Source organism: Poecile atricapillus, chromosome 2 (assembly GCF_030490865.1).
Source record: "Poecile atricapillus isolate bPoeAtr1 chromosome 2, bPoeAtr1.hap1, whole genome shotgun sequence".
NCBI classification, from domain to species: domain Eukaryota; kingdom Metazoa; phylum Chordata; class Aves; order Passeriformes; family Paridae; genus Poecile; species Poecile atricapillus.
In genome coordinates this window covers 111542778-111563640 of record NC_081250.1, presented here as the reverse complement: position 1 = coordinate 111563640, position 20863 = coordinate 111542778, and the positions used below count along the sequence as shown (strand labels likewise).

The following is a 20863-nucleotide window of genomic DNA, read 5'->3' as shown; positions in this document are numbered from 1 at the left end:
TAATTGAATGTAATGGTACCTATGCTACTGATTTTAGCTGATAAAAAAATCAAGGCCCCTCTGTAATTCTAATTAAAACTACAGTATGTTTTGATAATGGGCGAATATATTTTCTAATTCTGGCCAAAGTACACCACCTCCCTCCACAGGTCCAAGATGATGTACACAAGAGACAACTGAATCACAAAATATCCTGAGTTGGAAGGGACCCATATGAATCATTGAGTCCAACTCTTGGCTCTGCATAGGATACTCCCAAAAATCACACCATGTGCCCAACAACATTGTCCAAATGCTTTTTCAGCTCTGTCAGGCTTGGTGCTGTGACCAGTTCCCTGGGGAGCCTGTTCCAGTGCCCAGCCACCCTCTGGGTGAAGAACCTTTTTCTAATATCTAACCTATACCTCCCATGACACAGCTTCATTCCATTTCCTCAGGTCCTGTCACTGGGCACCAGAGAGAAAAGATCAGTGAGAAATATTCATGAGTTACAACAGCAAGCACCATGTGATACTAAAACAATTACAGGACACAACAGAGCTAGTGGACACTGTGGAATGGGCCAAGACACTCCTTGATAAGCCATCTGAGTGGGAACTCATTTGGAGAGATCAGATGTAGGGCTGTCCTGAACAGCCAGGAACAGTCCTGCGTACACTGAATTCACCAGCACACACCTGGCCTTTCATTATGCACAATAACTCCAGTCCCATTAATGCCCATCTTAGGCTCCCACCAAAGATCAGGGAGATGCTCTGTCATTGTTTGCTACGTGGCAGGGGACAAACAACAGGAAGCTTAGTAATTACACACAAAACTCGGGTAAATCTAGTAACAGGGTGACAGCCTCAAACTTGACATGTAACAGAATTTCCTGGAGAAACAGCTAATTAGTTGTAAGAGAAATTAGAGATGACTGTCAGAAGTTCAGGAACATTATTGGTATGGTACATCCCTGACACACTATCATACAGGGAGCACAGAACTTCCTTAGGGACTATAAAAATTACACTGAAGTGGGGTACAAAGCACATGAGTCCCTGTAGTGTGTCTGGCTGAGATGCAGTTAACTTTCTCTACAGCAGTCTGCATGATGCTGTGTTTTAGATCTGTGGCTAAAAAATTGTTGATAACACACCACTGCTTCAGCTGTTGCTGAAGAGTGCTTGCACAGCACTCAGGCTTTTTTGTTTCCTACTCTGTCCCCTCCCAGGGTTGTCTGGGGATGGGCAGGGGGCTGGGAGAAGACATTGCAAGGACAGATGGCCCCACCTGGCCAAAAGTTTAGTCCACAACACATAGTGTCACACTCAGCAACAAAACTGGGGTAGGGAAAGAGGGGGGTGGGGAGTTTTGTCTTCCAAGGCAAACAGTGTTCCATGACTAGCTGGGCATCAGTCTGCTTTTGGGAAGAGGGTAACAGCCACCTTTGCATCACTGGCTCTTGGTTTCTGTTGTAATTTTTCCCCTCTTTTCCTGCAACCTAATCAAGTCTTTATCTCAAGGAATGAGTTTGCTTGTTTTTGCTCTCCCTATGTTCTCTTCCATTCTGCTGGGGCTGGTTAGGGATTAAGCAAGTGTGTGGGAATTTGACAGCTGGCTGGGGTAAACTCACTACAGATACCTCCAAAGAAAGATGTAGCTTTTGGAGACCTTTATCCCTCTTCATTGCAATCTGTGTATTCCATCATCTTTGTCTTAAGAAACTACTGATTAAAATAATTCGATCAAAAAATCTGATGTAGAAAACCCCTCTTTCCTGCTTTGGCCAAATCAGCCCATTTTCATGCAGTTTCAGTCTCATGTTGTTCATTTGTGCAATGGAGATTTCAGGTGGAAAGCCTACATAAATTTTAGTGACATTGCATAGTAACTGGCTTGGTCTATCACAGCAAAACATTTCCAGGAAGTACTTACGCATTTCTGCAAACAGCTGCCTTCTTTCTGCCATGGTATTTCCTCTTTTCCCACAATCTTCAATCATTCTGGAAGATAAAATCATGTGAAAACATTAAGTATTATTCCCAGACTGAACATACGTACATAAGCATACAAAATTGATCCCAAAGAACCTTTGAGGTTGACTGGTGCTCCACGTGTATCCGATGCCTTTTGCCAACCTCTCTGTGGCGTGGTTTGTATAGAACCTGGTCCCTAAACTGTCCTCCATTCTCTGGACTCTGCTTTCAAGCATTTGTTCCCCCCCCGCCCCTCTCTCCCAAAGGCAGTGTTCAGTTTTTCTGCTTGATGTAACTAACTGGCTTACATAACATGAGCTCTGAAATTCATTTTAGGCTTTCTTAAATAAGGAATCCTCAGTTTAAATTATGTAAGAAAGAAAAAAATCATAAAAGATTCAGATATTATTTTATAGACTCTAAAACTATGTTCTAGCCAATTCTATGTGGAGGAGACAAAAAAAACCCCAATAAAACAAAAACAGCAATTAAATCTCTACTCCATAACATAATACATGTTATTTACCCAAGCAAACGCTCTCCCAATATTCATTCAAATTCAGGACAGTATATATCTGATTAAATGAGTTTCACAAAAAGGCTCAGAAGTAAGAGTATATTTTCCTTCTGTTTTCAGATAAAAAAATCTTTTTACTATTTTGAGGAGCACTACTGCTGGATAGAGCAGAGAGAAAAGTGACTGCTTTTCACAGCCAGCATTCAAACCATAAAAGACTAAAGCTTTCAGAGTGAAGATAAACATCTTTAGCAGCACTCAAAAAATTAAAAGTAGTGTCAGCATCACCACTTCCTATGGGTAATTACCCAGTCGAACCAATATCCTTTCCTGCCTGCCAAGTCTGGTTAGAACTTCTGACCTGCATTTTAATCTACATTCTTATGTCAACTAGACTGTGTAAAATAACATCACATTACCTAGGCTATAAAGATGTTCTATAGAAGCCTGCAATCAAAAATATTGCACTGTTTCCCATAGTGAACATTCATATGTATACAACAAGAAGGATAGCAGTACTGGATGCTGAAGTCTACCATCACCAAAGAACTCAAGACAGAAAACCAGCTTCCTTTTATTTCCCACAGACAGAAAGGCCATCACATAAGAGGTGTTTTGTTGTGTGGGGCTTTTTTTTTCCTTTCAAAATGCAGTGTTCAAATGAAGCGGTGGTACATTATAATTGCCTTTTCCAAATACCCTATTCAATTCTCAGAGTACTGATAAAGACTCTGTTAAAGTGCTATCCATGGTGGACATTTTGTGATGTGAGCAGCAGTCCCACTAGGAAGTGGACAAAGGGTATGGATGCAACCTCTTTGCAGGGATATTCAAGTTCCCCTCATATACAAGCACGCTTTCATTTGTCCGGGAGCGATAGGGATGTGTGTGGCATGGCATTAAGTCTGAGCTAACATATCCTCCCTTTCTGCAGAGATAACAGCTCTCAGCACAGGGCATCACTGTTGCTATATTTTATATATTAGTAAAGGCCTGTATGCACAAACCAGCCTTTGAAATAAGTCGTGATATTAAGGGCTAAAGTCCTTGAAACCTTCATGCAGAAGAGAGAGTAAGGCAAAACAATATCCTTGTGTGTAAGAGAAAAAATGTAAACTGTGTGTGTTAGCCAATAGTAGCTTGTTCTGCTCGCAGACCCTGTAGAACCCTATAAAGGTGTGCTAAAGATAGAAATAAACTGGCATTCACAATTACTTCTGTGAAGACTGGTGAACAGCTCGGGGGTCTTCTCAATATTTGGCGCACCGACCAGAGACACCCTGCGGGCAGAAGGACTCTGGAGTCATCGGAGTGGATCTGGGCTCTACGTCGAGGGCTTGGATCGGCACCAAATAGGCAGCCTGAGCGCGGTGAGACGCGGAGCGGTTAGACGTGGAAGTAGGGCTGCTGGGGGGGGGCCCAGAAGGCAAGGGCGTGTGTAGAAGGGTCGCAACCTTCCCTCTTGCGGGTGCTGTCGGCATGGATGTGGAATTTGCGGCAGTAAATCAACTGCTTCTCAGCATCCTCGTTAAACGAGGCGAAGCAGCCCAGGAAAGGGACCTGGATATGCTCATTATATGGGCTAATTGTCGTGAGCATTTGCAGTGCTCACTGCTTCTTGCGGAGCAAGAACGGACTGATATATCGGCTCTGATATGGGAAACGGCAATTACGGAAAAGAGCAAGGACACTGTGTTTCTCGGTCGAACTTGGCAGATTGTAATTAATACCTTAAAAAACAGAAAAGTGAGATATGCTGAGGATGTGAGCCCTGTAATTCTACCTGCGTCTCAGCGGCAGATGCCTTTACCTCCCACTGCTGGGCAAGCTCTCCTATCTATATTGCCCATGGAGAGAGGGAGGGAGAGTTAGGGAAAAAAAAAAAAAAAAAATAATGAGAAAAAAGTTCCACAGGGAACGCTGAAACAACAAACAGAATCTGTTCAGTTATGGCAGGATGTGATACATCCAGAACTATTTACTTCATTTTTGGAGTTACTTTTAGCACTACAACCTTATTTAAGTTCCATCTTTACCACCCTGGAAGAAAAGAAGCCAAATTTAAATTGGTTTCCACCCGAACCAGAGGGACATGAGGGAGCGAGGTGAGCGCAGGGAACAAAGGCACCCTGGGGGTAGAAGCAGCGCAAGAAAAGTTCCAAGGCCTCTGATCGCCGTTGTTAGCACCTGGCCGTGAGAGACTTTTCGTGTAAAATCGCCTGCTTTTGCATAATCATGCCCTTTTTTCCTCTATCAGCAAACAACAAGAGAGATTGAGAAAAAAAACTGCATTTGTTAAAGTTAACTTTGTGAGGCTTTTTTTCCTTTCTCTCCGTTTTTCCTCGCTGCGAGAGTATGTGGTGAATGTGAAGAAAGATAAGAGCAGAGCTGCAGCAGCGGCGGGGCGGGCGGTTGACCCCCCCGCTCCCTCTCTCGAGGGGGGCACTGGGATGGTGCCTGGTTTGTTGCCGGTCGTGATTTATTGGGTTTTCAAAATGCTTTTATATACCATTGTAGAGTTAATTTTGTGTTTTAAGTAATTATGAGTTTATGCAATTGCAGTTTTTAGAGTTTTACTAGAGAAATTATTGTGGTTCTTTGAAGGTTTGAAAAAAAAAAAAAAAAAAAGAAAAAAAAAAAAAAAAAGTGTTTAAGGTGAATACTAACAGAAGTTGCCTTGCAATAATTGGTTTTAGAATCCAAGGTTAAAACATGGTGTGATTTATAGCTTTTAGGAAAACCTTCTTCCAATTAATGTTATCTACAGAAGAGATTTGTGGTTTAAAAGATAATTAGTTAAGAGAACTTTACTGTACAAGACAAAGTTAAGGTATATATTATCCATTTGCTTGTTTTTTCCACAATTTTAATAAGGGATGAATAAGTATTTTTAGTAACATTTGCAGTTATTGTGGGTTATTCTCAAAGCTAGATGACATAAAATTGTGATGTGTTTGCTACATTTTTATAATCTTTATAGTGAATCCATGTTATAGTTATATTGTGTTTAAAAGGTATATATTAAACTTTTAGTTGCTTTTTTGTAGTAACAGAATAAGATTAAGTTATGTTTGCATTTAATATAGATTAAGTGCCAATAGAATTAAGGATAGTCAAGTTTTATAATGTTTAGGCTTGAATGTTTTTAAGTTAAGTTTTCTAACTTAGATATTCTTTTAAGGTTAAGTTTGTTATTTCCTTTTGTCATATATAATTATTGTGGAGTTTAAAACAGTTTGCTATGCTGTAAGCATCTCATAGCTGCTACTATTGAGAACCTTGTTTTAGAAATGAGTTAAGAGGCATCTTTCCAGTTTAAAGCCAGGCCCTGGCCAAGCCTTGACTTTACCTGGACAGAATGTTTGCCAACAGATCCAGATATTTTCTGTCCCAAATCAGTATTTGAGTCACTTTTTGACTCAGCAATTTGACCCTATTAATATGACAGCTGAATCAATTTTGAAGTGGGCTTGGAGAGTCATTTTCCGGAGGTGATGATCCAATCCTTCACTGATTTTTGTTTCTGTTTGTTTGCTAACTATGGGATGCTGGTGCAGTGTTTTAGTAATTAATAGCAGTTTTATATATGTTATTAATAATGTTTAAAATTTAATTGATTTTTAACTAGTATAAGTTATTAATTGTGTATAAGGTTTTGTGTTAATGTTGAACAGAAATGCATCTCATTTTTATTTTTTTTTAAGAAAAACGGGGGAAAATGGATGCCCCACAAGCATTTAATTAGTGTAATTCATTAACTTCAAGGAGAGAAGTGTCTGTGTTTTGTTGGCAGGTTCAAAAAGGTCACCAGTCCATCTGACCAGACTGTCTGTCTCTGAACACATGAGATCCAGTGAACAGAGATGTCATCACACAGCCTTGGTACTCCAGACATGGATCAGAAGTGGACCTGTCAGGACACAGTTGTGTCTGAACACTATATAGACAGTTGCCAACAGAAATTTTATGTTGTTATTATGATGTTGTGTCTCTACCAATTTTTCAGGTATCCTTTGTTTTAAGATTTAGAAGGATCTGAAGAACAACTTGAACATCAAAGCCCTCAGTCACCGATCAACTGCCAGCTGACATCACGGGAGCAGTGAACGTTCCAGGACTGAATCGTGCTGGAGAAATTCTGTAGAAGATCTAAGAAGTGTAGAGACTCCATTTAATTGTATATAAAGCAAATTGTAGTTGTGTGTTTACCCTTTCAGCAAATTGCTTTCACGCTTAGACTACACATATACCAGAGCACCTGTGTTAAAAGTAGTTAGATAATAGTTTAAGTGTTTAGCTTGTGTAGTAATTGTTATGTTAGTATAAAGTATAAGTATTCCCTCTTTAAGAGGTAGTGTAAGCATCTTTGAAAGTTCATTTAACGATTGAAGTTCTAGCTGTGAGTTTGCAAATATGGTGTCATTTACATGGTAAAATGCTTATGGTAATTGTGTTGTGTATAGTCATGACCAACTGTCTGCTAACTAACATCCAAAAGCGTCAGAACATATGGGTCACTCTGGCACATTGAACTGGCCAAAGGTCAATGTGTTTGAGCCTAGACACCCCTGGAGATCCTTTCGCACCTGTCTCACAGGAGTCCCTGAATGGGATCCTCTGGCATTTAAAAGTTTAATTAGTAACGAGACTCGACTGAATCGATTGGCAATGTTGCAAGAGTGCAGTCGCACTGCTGGCTTCACATTAAGACAACTTGAAGCCTGTTGGCAAGCAAAAATTACCAAAGTTCTTAATGTTACAACCCTCAGAAGAATTGGATTTGTTATGTTCCACCAATACCTCGGGTGGATGGATAATGTTTGAACCCCCGACAAAAAGTCATTCTAACAAAGTAATGCAGCACTGGGTTGCAGTCAACCCTATAGCTGATCTCATTACTACCATTGAAAGTAAAGCCTTTATTCGTGGTGCAATCTCACAGGACAATTACCAAAGCGATTACCTAGTTCCATATTCCTAATCTGTGGAGATAGAGCATGGAATTAGATTCCTGCTAATCCACATGGAAGACCCTGTTATCTTGGGAAACTCACTTTGTTCCACCCAAGCTTACATCTATTGTTGAATATAGCTAGCAAAATGAAGAACATCAAACAGTCAAAGCGAAGCCTGAATGAATTAAAGTTTAGCCACCCTAAAAAGGCTCGCTTGCTGGACTAGGAAAGAATTAAACTTAACATCCACAATGTTAAGTGAGCTTTCAGCCGATGTGAGTAGTGTGTATCATGCAGTACTATGAAATCAAGTTGCAATTGACCTTTTGCTCTTAGCACAAGGACATGGTTGTAGAGAGTTTGAAGGCATGTGCTGCTTGGATCTTGCTGATCATTCAGCTTCCATCCATGAGCAACTACAACAGCTACAGGATGGGTTGCATGCCCTGAAAGAAGATAGTGATCCCATTGGAAATTGGTTCGCCAGCTGGGGCATCACTGGATGGTTGAAGTCTCTTGTGCCAGAAGGGGGATGGACTTTACTTATAATGTTAATTGGGATGACAGTCTAAGTTGTATGTTATCTTATCCAAAGCCTGGTTTGTGCAAAAGAGAAAGGGGGATTTGTTGCTATATTTTATATATTAGTAAAGGCCTGTATGCACAAACCAGCCTTTGAAATAAGTCGTGATATTAAGGGCTAAAGTCCTTGAAACCTTCATGCAGAAGAGAGAGTAAGGCAAAACAATATCCTTGTGTGTAAGAGAAAAAATGTAAACTGTGTGTGTTAGCCAATAGTAGCTTGTTCTGCTCGCAGACCCTGTAGAACCCTATAAAGGTGTGCTAAAGATAGAAATAAACTGGCATTCACAATTACTTCTGTGAAGACTGGTGAACAGCTCGGGGGTCTTCTCAATACATCACCAAAGTGGTCACTCAGCCTCTGATGTGAGGTTGCTGCTGTCTTGCTAGCTTGGAGGTGTTGGGGAAGATTCAAACCTCCCTGCAAAATGAGATACCTCAAGATATGCCAGGCCCAACCAGCATCTTAATCAGACAACAAGAAGTAATAGATTTTTTACATGAATCAGCCTTAAATCTTTGCCCGTAAAAGATTAAAGGCAATATAGTTCCACTAACCATGGCTTGAGTTCCCCACTCCTTTCTGTTTTTAATGAGACTCATAGTAGGAGACAAATTTGCCATGGGAAATGACCAGATCTCATAGGACAGGTGGGTTAATAAAGCCCTTTGAAAAGATAACAACTTTTACTAGGCAGGGCAGTTGAGTGAATACTTCAGAGCAAACACAATTTTTGATTAATATTTATTGCTTGTAGAGTTGGTTATAGGCCACCTGTCTTTTCATGACTTCTCCTATATTCAGCATTATTCCACAAAAAATGTGCAACTTGTAGTCAAACCACATACTTCTTGTGTAATTTGACTGAGGTTGGGTAAATTTGATTTTGGCACATGGCTGACATCATCTTCCACTTCTTAACACAGCTGACACTTAAATTTTACAGATGTTTCCCCAGTTAATAATTTGCTGTTTTCATTCCACCAATGTTCTCTAACATTTGTGAAGTAATTACTGGTCTCAGAGTGATTGCTACAAATTTTACTGAAAACATAAGGGGTGCAACTTTATTCTCATTTGCCTCATACTGCCACCTGGGTAAAATATTCCTTAGCTATTGCTTTTAAATATCTTGCAGAGCAAGGAATGTGGCTCACCTGTGACCTTATCCAACATGCAGAATTTTGCCAGTCAAAATGAAGTAACAAAAAATATATTTCAAATAATGTATATCAAAGTATGTTTTCCACTTCCTTCAGAAAGCCAGTTCTAAAAGTGTCCCTTTATATTATAATAATAATTCTTTAACTGGTTTTCCATTTTCTGCAGTTCATCCTCCCTTTACTTTTACTGTTTATATCTCCTCATATAAAAACGTTCCCTGGACCTGATCATCATTTTTCAGAATGTCCCATTATCTTCTGAAATTGAATCACCCTTTTCACTGCTGGGGTTTATGGGGATTACCAGGCCTGACAAATAACTTTATATTTATAAACACACAACTCAGTTTCCTTAGAGAAGGAAGAAACTTCATATTTATGTTTTTAGGGCTCTTCTTGCACTAGATATTTTTCAGATTTTAAAAGAGCCTTCACCCCAAATGACAATCCTAAAATTCTCTGTAACAGGGTATATGCCATTAAGCTAATGAGACCATTAGTGGTGGCAGTATTTTCAGACAAATATATTCTATTCCTCTTCCCTACCTTTTCTGATAGAAGAAAGTGACAGATGATGCTCATCTATCAGAATGTTGGTACTTCTGAGTTGCCATTGACAGGAATTCACTCAGCTGCATCTTCCAAGCTTTTCACATGCATTTTTAACTCCAGAATGAGCTACAGCCCAGGCTCAACTAATGCCATTAGATAATGGTGCTGGCATCTCCCTTTTCAGCCTTGCTCCCCATGACCCAGCTCACAGGTACACAGCTCTACTCTTCAACTCAGATTACAGACTCCTGCCTTGAGCCCATGATGTGTTCACCTCAGTCCTTGGGGCTGGCCCCAAGCTAATTAACTACAGTTCTGTTTCAGTATTTCTTGGTTTGCTCACAGCACGTCATGTCACAGAAAAAAAAGTACAATTTGTTCTACACGGGAGAAAAGCAAATCACAAAGCAAACTGTAATGTGCTTTACAAAACAGAATACATTTCCAGAGACATAATTTTGAAAAATATTAATTAATGTATACATTTCTCATAGTAGGGATTAGATTATATTTGTCTTCTATGAATTCCTTTCACTATCTTTTTCCCTTCACTCTTCTTCCCAAGAAATAGCTCCTCCACTGCAGGTAAGGAGAACACCTATTGTGCATCTAATTAAAATTCTAGTCACAAGCTAATTAGTAAGGTACCAATTAGAATGGTATTAACGCTTCAGTATTTTATAGACATTCCAAAGCAGAAATCCTTCCAAGCGTGAGGTTTCCAGCCTCTGAAAAAGATACTGTGAATGTTTTTACCCATGTTTCAAGCTAAAAACTTTTATGACATTAGTAGTGCTAGAAAGAAATGAATAAATAAATGAAGAATATAGTTTGACTGGAATTATTTTGACTACAATTTCATCTTCATGCTTATCATGTAGTAGAAGAATAATTGATCTATTTTTTAATATACTTTTCTGGTTTATAAAATGTGGGTGGAATATCATATAATATGGATAAGGTGAGAACTAAATCCCTCATTTATCTTTCCCTTCCTGTTGTGCTGTTTGGATTATGAGCACTGCAATAATCTCTCTCACAATAAGTGTTTTTTTTGTTTCGGTATTTATAGGGTAAATAATACATTTTATTAACCCCTACTATATGTCATTCTTTTCATAAATAGTGTATTTCCATTACATTTCCATTTCTTGAGCTATGTCTGTGCATGATAAAAGGAAGGCATGCAACATTTAAATCATTAGCTCCAAAAAATCAATCTGTCCTGGTTTAGGCTGGAATAGAGTTAATTTTATTCCTAGTAACTGGTACAGTGCTGTGTTTTGGTTTCAGTCTGAGAATATGTTGATAACTCACTGACGTTTTAGTTATTGCTAAGCAGTGCTTACCCTAAGTCAAGGACTTTTCAGTTTCCCAGGCTCTGCTCCCAGTGAGCAGGTGCACAAATGGCTGGAAGGAGCATGGCTGACCCAAACTGGGCAAAGGGATATTCCATAACACAGAGCATCTTGCCCACTACATAAACTGGAGACAACTGGCCAGGAAGTGCCAATCGCTGCTCAGAGATGGGCTGGGCTTCAGTCAGTGGGTGGTGACCCATTGCTTTGGGTATCACTTACTTACCTTGGGTTGTAGCCCTCTCTGTGTCTCATTATTATTACCTCTCTCGGTCTCACTATTATTATTATTATTAGTAGTAGTAGTAGTACTAGTATTATAAAAATATTTTGCTTTGCTTCAATTATTGTTTGTATCTCAATTCATGAGTTTCGCTTTTTTTTCCCTGATTCTACCTACCACTGTGGGTGGGGCTGGTGGTGGAATAAGCAAGAACTGCATGTGACTTTGTTTACAGATGGGGCTAAATCACCACACCATCAAAAGAAGCAGTTGCCTATATGCCTGGAGAAGGCACTCCCCTCTGGAAAGCCCCACACACGTCCCAGGAGACTGAAAAATTCCTGACCTGACATGTGCACACACAGTTTGATGGGTCTGAGCAGTAGCCCCACTAGCACTTCCACAAATCCCCATCCCATTTTTCTGTGACAGATGAAGTGCCCCAGGGAGGCAGGATACACGCCAGTGAGGAAAACTGCCCACTGAAATTGATTAATTCTGGCATGACAAATGTATCGAGTTCCATGTGATGGTTGTGACGCAGCCGGGCGTTTGAAAAAAGAGGCTCCAAATCCTGTACAGTGACACTTCTGACAGTCTTTCAGGTTGGATAAAAGTTGCTTTTCTGTTGAAGCAGGTGCATAGGAAACACGTCTCTCTGCCCCAGTCTAGTCCAGCTGAGCGTGCTGGTGCCCTGAATGTCTTGGGAGCATTTTGGGACCCAACTAGCTGGAAGATTTGTACCACAAGACTGGTAAACGCAACAGTACGTATCTCGAAATCACTTTTGGAAAGAGTACCACTACTTGGTAGAAAATATCAATCAGGATCAAGCATCCTTTACCTGAGCAGTCTGTATTTTCCTAATAAGGAAATCTCAAACTCCTGAAGGTATTTTTACTTCCATGAAACAATGGAAATTCTCTAGTTTCTCAGTGGCTACTTTTTATGCTGTTGACAAATCTGATGCTATTTTCTATGCAGGTGGTCAATATTTAAACCCAGCTTTGAGCAGCCAGCAGTATCATTTTTCAGAAGCGGAGGCTTCTTGTCTGCCATTGCTTGGGATAGTTTTATCTAAATGCTTTCCATACATAACAAACTGCTGTTTCTTTTCAGGATTTACCAGCATCAGAGATTGAGAATTATGAAAATGAAAGAGCCTGCTAGGGTCTATCTAACAGTGACTTTATGAGGAACTTAAAAGTTGTAGTCAACATCTAGGATTCTGTTCATGCAGGATTCGTGGCAATGTGAGCGATGAGATTTTCCACTGATCTTTTATTTTCTCCTGTTTTCTCCAAATTCAGCCGTGTTAGGCAGATTCTGCTCTGCTAACTGGAACAGTTATGGCTGCTTATTTCAAAGTGAACATGGACTGGAGCACAGTGAGTTAAAAGGGACAGTGAGTGCTCGCTAAAACCGTATTTCTGACATCACCAACCTCAGCAATGCTTGTAGATAATAATAAAAATCCTGAAGGGCTATTTCAGAGCCCTCTTCCCCTTAATGGATTTATTGGTGCCTTATGAATGTCTTGTTCCACATGTTCTAATGAAGCAAGTCCCTAATAGGCCTCTCTCAGCTTTACATTCCAGGACTAATCATTGGCACTGTAATAAAATTGGTCAATGCTCTTTCCTGAGGCTAGATATAATTGCATTGAGCTTACAAAGTGTGCTTGTATTCTATCTAGATGAGATTTTTACAGTGAAGAAAGAAAACAAAAGCTGCTGCTAAGTTCATCTCCAACATGAGCCTCAGCAAGTCTGACTCTTCTCATTTTTGTCGTTTTTTTCAATTTTAATACCACCAAAGAAACTGAAATTCTGTCTTGATTTATTCCTTCAGTGAAATGTGTTTTTTGTTTTTAAGAAAGAATTTTCCAACATAGTTTTCATCAGCTCCCCTTTTGGGAGTTTTGTATCCTTAGTGGGAAACTCAAAAATGCTTAATAAGGCACCCACTGCAACTCATTTCCATAACGCATAAGTCTTCAAGGAAGTTTGAATGCTATGCAAACCTTATCTCTCAGGTCTGAAAAACAAGTGTAAAGGGATTAACAAAAAAAAAAAAAAAAAAGGCAGCATAATTCTGAGACAGAAAATATGAATGTGAGAGTCAAAAAGACTAATTTCATATTTAATACTGTACAGAATCAGCACTTTACTAGAGGATGCCATGACAAAGGAAATACCAGTTGTCTTCCATGTGCATTAGGCATGATCAAGTTTAGGAATTCAAAATCTTCCTAACTAGGCCAAAATATACACCAAAATCCTTATTTTTGTTCTTTTCATGGGCACTTGTACAGTTTCATTTCCAGCTTTTCTCTGCAACATGAAGAACTTATCTTAAAGAATCTTACTACTCCAGACATGAAAGACATTTAAGAAAATGACTACTTGATGCTTAAAATATACATGTGAAACTTTAAAAAACTGTCTTACAGGCATTGCTTAGATAAATTTTTCTAGCCATGCTCTTTTTGAGTCAGTCTTCTTGATACTACAAGAAACTACTGGATGAAATATAGAAAGAAAACTAATGTGCAGTGCTTCAAATATTTTTGATCTTCAAATAGTTTTCATCTTTTAAGAGCAAAAGATTATTCAATAAAATACTTCTGGTCACCTCCAAAAATCTTTTCTCCAGGGCTTCACTGCCATCACTTCTCATAAACATTAGGGGTTGGTTCCAGCTAACTGCTATAGATTTAAATGCATTATTTCAAAGTTCTATTAAAATGCAATTAAAAAGTTGTATTTCGTCTAAATTTTATTAAATATTTTAAAACAATAAAGAAGATGTCAATTTCCTTACATATATGACTCTTCAGAGCCTTAGTTCAACTAAGGGGTAGTTGGAAATAAGCTCCACTAATAGTAATTTCTTTTTTGTTACTCAAAACACATTCCAGGAAAAGAAGAAGCCCCCAGAACTCAGACGCTAAAGCTTATGATATACAATACCAAATCTGATTTGTCTGATATATGAATATTTTTATGGAGTTTTTCCATTAACTCATTTTGGAGCTGCATTTCACTGACATTGTAGCTTTTCCTTCAAAATATGTTTTTTTAAAACTATTTTTCTAAAGCCAAGATCAATAAAGAATGGATGACCTTTGAACACTCAATTATGCAGTTCTACTTCTTTCAGTTGGTTAGAGACAGCATAATTCACAGAGAAAACTGTAATAAAAATCAGTGGATAAAAAATTATAAAGACCTTATCACAAGAAGCATTTAATTGATAATCTGATACATTGGTAGTCTGGTCCTCTTTCTATTTGCCATTGTAGAGGCAAAAAGGACGTTGCAGGATTTCAAATATAATTAAACTCCTACTTAGTCAAAGGGATCTTTCAGTTCTTCTTGTGCTCCCATAATTAAACACAAATTCATTTGAGAGTAAGCTATCAGTGATACAATTGTGTTAGGACGCATTTCTTGGCTTCTGCCAATTTTAATAATACAAGTTGTCCGTTTTTGTAAATACAGATTTGATGATTATTTGTTGTAGGACAGTAGGTACTTTCATGTCCTCACAATTACAAAACCATCTATATAAACCAAATGCTAGCTGCAGGAGAAAATGCATTCCTAGGCAGTTGAAATTATTGAGATCCTTCGCATGTACTAGGAAAATCTCACTAAAAGTAAGTACTGTGAGTAGTCAAACAAAATAGTTAATAGAACTGCTACTTACCTGATGAACACTTTTGGCACCCAAAAATTAATGCAATAGTCACAGACTGAGAGAAGTTGAAAAAAAATCTTATCAGCTAGGAAGTTTTCCATAATACAACTGACAACCAAGAAGTATTTAAGCTTGTTTATCTTTATCCCTGTAACAGATACCTTTGGGTTTTTTTCACTTTTCAATTTTCTGAAATGTTACAACAAACAGATTTATAGACAAGAAAGTCTGAACTGTATCTAAACAACACAACTTAAAAAAGGATCTTTAAAAACAATCCCATGGAATTTCAAGTCTCTCCAGATCTATTTGCCAGAAAGGTAGAAAGTAAATTACAAATGAAAGAACGATGAGGCACTGATGAAATTGTTCACATATACTCTTTCATAGTGGTAGCTTTCAATTTGTCTTGAAGCTCAGTGAGAGCAGGCACTAGGACAGAAGAATGGTACTAGGATGGGAATTAAGGCATTCAGAAGCATATCTGGGTTAAGTATATACCTTCTGAGACAAAGAAAGCTTTGATTACTGAGTCTGTATGAATCTCACACAGAGAAAAATCACATCATTAATGCAAGTAGGAGCAGCCTCCAGGCTGATCTAATTAATATCTGAAGAAGGCATTTTTAGCAATTAGCTGCTGTCAGGGCATAAGGAAATGCAAGATTTTATCTTTTTTACCTGGCCATAACCCTTCTGTGAGTGGCCTTATGACTTGGGTAAGAGGGAAACTTGATCGTTTTGGTGGGTGCATTCAAATGATGATGCTCTGAAAGCAATGTCAACTTGCTAACTTTAATTCTGTTTTCAAGTACCAGATCTCATTAAAGGTCACACCTCTATGTCTCTAATTTTGTGGTGGAAAAAGAATTTTCACATGCATTGTTAAAATGATTTCACTAGGCAACCTTAGCTATAATAAAGTTCAATCCTCAAGATACTCACTTAAGATACTAACTCTCCCCAAGTCAGAATGACGCAGATCAGGGTCTGTACATTCTTGTCGCTCAACTGCCTGCCTGCATACTCATGAATAACCACACAAGCAATACAGCAATACAGTCATTATACACAGCAGAAACAGAACAGGTAGGCTGGTGGTACCATGTGACAACAGAAGAATCAGCAGGAAAAAAAAAGCAACGAGATGTCTAAATTTGTATAAAACTTAAGTTACAAGAAATTACAGGTCAATACAAAAGTTTCTGAGTCTTCTAATGATGAATACATAGAAAAGCAAAGATGGGCTCCAGTTCAACAAAAGCTTTCTTTAATTTGTCCTTATCCTGCAAAACCTTTACATACATGCTGAACCCAAAGCATATGTATATGATTGAATTCTATTGTGATTACTCTACTTAGCCAAAGAGGAATGGGCTGCTGAACTGGACTCAAAGGTTTGCTATTAGTTCTTAATAAATGTCTAACCAAAAAGGGCAGCCAAAAACCTGTAAGTTATATAAAAGGGAATGTACTTGGAGGTGGCACCTCAAGGAGTCATCATTATCTCCCAATAAAGACAAGCTTTAGTCACGTAACAGAGAACACAGCTCCTCTGCATGTGATGTGGAAGTTTACAGAATACTGAGGTCACTTTGAAAGCAAAAGGAATTAAAGAATTAAGGAGAAGGGCATTATGAAACAGAAGAATCTTTCACCCCTTCAATCCTTCTCTTCATTATTTGGATGTGTGTTGAGATGCTATTCATGACACTCTTATATATGCAAATTACAAAGAGAACTACACTTTATGCCAGTTGCTACATCACTGGTTATTCCTAAGGTATCCCACAACAAAGGTTAGCAAGCTTTTCTTTTCCTAAACTGTCTTTGATGCAAATGTATTCTGTCTTTGCCTTCAGCAAATTTAAGCCTCACTTTGCTGGAGTACTCTCATACACTATTACCATACCCTTTCACATTAGTCTAGCTAATTTATTTCAGTGATTAAAAAGGTTCAGCTATTAACTTGGAGCAGAAATTTTTGCAAAACTATCCTTTTAATAAATAGTAAGTTCGGCATCTTATGTCATCTCCAGAACATCAATATGTTAGACTTAAGGCTGTGGAGGGCTGTAACAACTTTAAACAACTCAAGGAAAAACCCCATTCTTATTTCAACAGGTAAAGGATGATAGGAAATTAAAGCATACGCAAGCAAAAAAAAAATGGACAGCTTGATATGCACTATGAGCTAGTTTATTTTCTCAAATAAAAAACCTAATATAACAAATTACTTTTAACCTAATTAAAATCTGACATTATTTTATTAGGCAATATCATTATTACAATAGCATACAGAAGAAAATGAAATACAATATAATTATGGAGCAAATAGTCTCATATACTAAGCCAGAACAGAAAGCTAATGTTTGAAATATTGAATTCGAAGGTAATAGCTGATGATGTTTGTAAATGGACACAACAGAAACAGGCTGCTACATGTGATTCATTCTTTTGGGTCTCTCCTCTCAGATAATGAACATTACCTCTAATATTAGTAGGACCTCGCCAAACTCAAGTTAGTATTGTATGTGCTTGAGAGGAAGATTTTAATAAAACAGTATTAATTATATTGCAAAAAGAACATTCAGATTATAAAAATCCCTCTAACGCTGCATAAACATTTCAGCTACTAGAAATGGTCTTGTAAACACTCTTGTCTAGAGAAATTTCAGTGCCCTGAATTTACCTCTCCCATGACAAGAAGGGCACGTGAAGAAAGCCAAGGGGAGCACATGAAAGCCCAGAGGAAGCACATCTAAGCAGGCTAGCACTTACGGCTGCAAAGATTCCTGATGTGCTTTGAAATCCCCAAATGATTGTTTAAAGATTTTTCTTCATGTAAAATGAAGTAGATCACTTCTTAGAAACACTCATCTAAGGGTAGTCAAGACAGAAGACACACTCCTACACTTGAAGCATTGCTCTACAATGCACACAATGCATCAACTTTTGTGGAAAGATGATATTTGTTATCATCTTATTGATATATCTTGTCTTATTTCGTTAACAACAGGAAATAAGAGGTGCCAAAACAGGTAAGACACCATCACACAGCACTGTATGTCACCTTCACCCAAAGATTAAATGTCCTCAAACTAATTTTTCAATACCCCCTTCCTTTGAAAAGATCTCATCTTCCTTCTAACACAACACAGCAGTTCTAGAAGAGAACCTCAAAAAACACTCCAGGGAGAAACTCAATCACTGAACTATGAGCTGTAAAGGTGCCATTCCCAAGACCTACCACACTTGAGGAATTATTTCACAAAGACCTGTCAACAACACTCATCAGACATCTACCATGAGAAGGCCTCACAGCTGGCAGGAGAAGAGGAAGGGATGGTCAATGTGAAGTCACAAAGATATCCTATGGAAAAGCATGGGGCACTAAGGCCTCCAGCAGCTTGCAAGACACAATATATCCTTGGTCAGAGAATACCAATGCAAACTGTTACAAGCCAATATTTATGTGAAATGTATTGGTTCTGAGCAGATGAAACACTTTACAGATGCTTTCAGTATGAAGCACTGACGACACACAGCCACGTACCACAGTAGCCCAATGGCCAGGTGCTTGTGGCTGTTGCAGGGGCACTTCAATTAGGCCACAAAAGCGAGAGAATTACATGAATCCTTGCAGAGAGCAGTACCGGCTACAGGCCTAGATTTTGACAAGAAAAATGGACTTGAATTCACTGCCACAGTGACAATTTGCCTGGGCAATTACAGCCCCCTCCACCCCGAGAGGACTCGTGCACAACCACCCATTCTCTGAGCCAGCAGCCAGCTCTCCTGAGTGATGCTCCAGCCATGTGCTGAACCACTGCTGTTGGACTGGCCACCAGCCTACTCCAGAGAGCAACAGAAACTGGCTCTAAGGAGAAATCCATGTGAGTTACAAGTGCCACACCACTGCCTGGACAAAACCATGTCCATTTTGACTCTGCTGCTAAGTGGAAACAATCCTTAAATTGGTTCAGAGGTATCTAAATTGAAGGCATTTGAGTTGGTAATAAGCAGATTTGAGCTAAGCTGGTTAATGATATTTGCAAACAAGAATAAGTACATTCGCACCTCAGGTGTCATTTGCTTAATTCTGAGACCGTGTCTAATATTCTTCTGGGTATTCTGGCACAAAAACAGCAGTGTATTTTTGGTTTGCCTTATCAAATGCATCACATCAGAGTAGGAAGCAAGAGACCTTCTCCTTCTGTTTGGCTCTGGTTCAACTACACTCAACTATTACATTCTAGTTTAGGCACCAAGTTGTCTGGAAGCCATTGACAGAGTGCAAAGAGAGAGGCGGAGAGATGGGAAAACACTCAAGAGGACTGAGGCTGGAGAGTCTGATTTCTGAGAAGGAAGTAACATCAAATCTATACAGTTTTGTTAAATGCTGATGAGCTGGGAATAAAACAGCTGTGTGCTGTTCATGTTGGGGAGAGAATTATAAGGTGTGATATACAGGGTTTAATTAGGAATAACAGGAATAATATTTAAACACAGAAAATGTCTGATCTCAATAGGGGAACTCTGAAGTGAAAGATGTACGAGGTTGTAGACAGTCTCTCAAGAGACATGGTGAATACCCTACAGCCTGTGGCTTTTAAAACTATCCCAATAAATCTTTTGAAACATATATTGCATGCCCCATGTTCTTTTCACTGAGGTGAAAAGGAGACTCCATATGTATTTCTGGATGAGAATCTCAGTGGTATAAAATAACATGTAGTAGAGTTTTATCAGCAGAGGCTCATCTTGCATTCCTCACTTGTGGATATGTTTTTTTCCTCCTACATATTTCATAATTTTCTTAAACACAGAATGTTCAAAATAGACTATTTCAGCAGCCACATCCTACTCCCCCATTGCTCTTTCTGCCTTCACTATTACTTTTTTTTTGTCCCTTCTCTCCCAAAGCATCCATTTGTCTCTACTGACTTGTGATTTCTCAGAGTTTCCCTGTATTAAATTTCAGGGTTGTGATGTCCAACAGCAGAGTGCTCAGTGACATCTTACCCACTTTGCTTCTTGCCTTAGTCCTGTGAGTGTTAAACAGAGAGCAAAGGAAGGGAGCAAACCGTGCAGCTGGATTTTGGCCACTGGGCTCAGATCTCCCTTGTGTTCAAGAGATGCCAAAGGCTGACGCGTGAAAAATACAGAAGAACTGACAAACACCCCCATCACCTGTGACTGAGATGACAATAACTCCCTATACAAAAGTGAAATTCATTGAAGACACAAGCTGACTGTGACCAGTGTTAGAGTTGCTGGGAAGCTGCCCCTCCCTTAGAAAAGGGGGCTATCAAAGTCTTTTGGCACAAGTGCCTTCTCAGGTGTTCTTCACCTGCTACTAGAAGTAGTGTGGGTGGGCAATATTTTTGGACTAAATTAGCTGGTATTTAACTGATGCAGGAAGGCTGACAACAGGCCTTTTCAAGCTTTACCTGAATAAAACACTTTCCAGCTCAAAAATTTCCATTTCCAAACCCCAGAGAGACAAAAGATCATTCTGTCTTCTCAATCCATTGCTTATTGACTCAGGTTATCAGTTATCTCAACTGATTTCAGCTCTTCTAATACCTGCATTTCACTACAGATGCCCAGAGGCAAAGGGTACTTAGGAATTAGAGGTGTGAATTAATTTCCAGAGGCACTGAAACAGATTTAACAAAATCCATTGGACAAATATTTAGCTGCAGGCTTGGTTTTAATCCTATGAAATTGTGTTTTACAACACAAATAATGGAAAAGGGGACTCGAAAGAGTCAGAGAGGCAGATTTTTCCCAGTTGCTTACAATTTCATTTTATTTTTTATTTACCATTTTGCCACTCGATCCTACTT

At 38.9% G+C, this 20863-nt stretch overlaps 1 protein-coding gene across 20 annotated transcripts in view; it reads right to left on the bottom strand.

The window, feature by feature from the left end:
• DTNA (dystrobrevin alpha) overlaps positions 1–20863 on the bottom strand; it is a 226291-nt gene that overhangs the window by 93929 nt on the left and 111499 nt on the right. For all 20 annotated transcript variants that reach the window (XM_058833825.1, XM_058833822.1, XM_058833838.1 and 17 more), the window contains one exon: positions 1918–1985. In XM_058833825.1, coding sequence (XP_058689808.1) covers positions 1918–1984 — 67 coding nt within the window. In that variant the 5' untranslated portion in view covers position 1985. The remainder of the gene's footprint in view (positions 1–1917; positions 1986–20863) is intronic.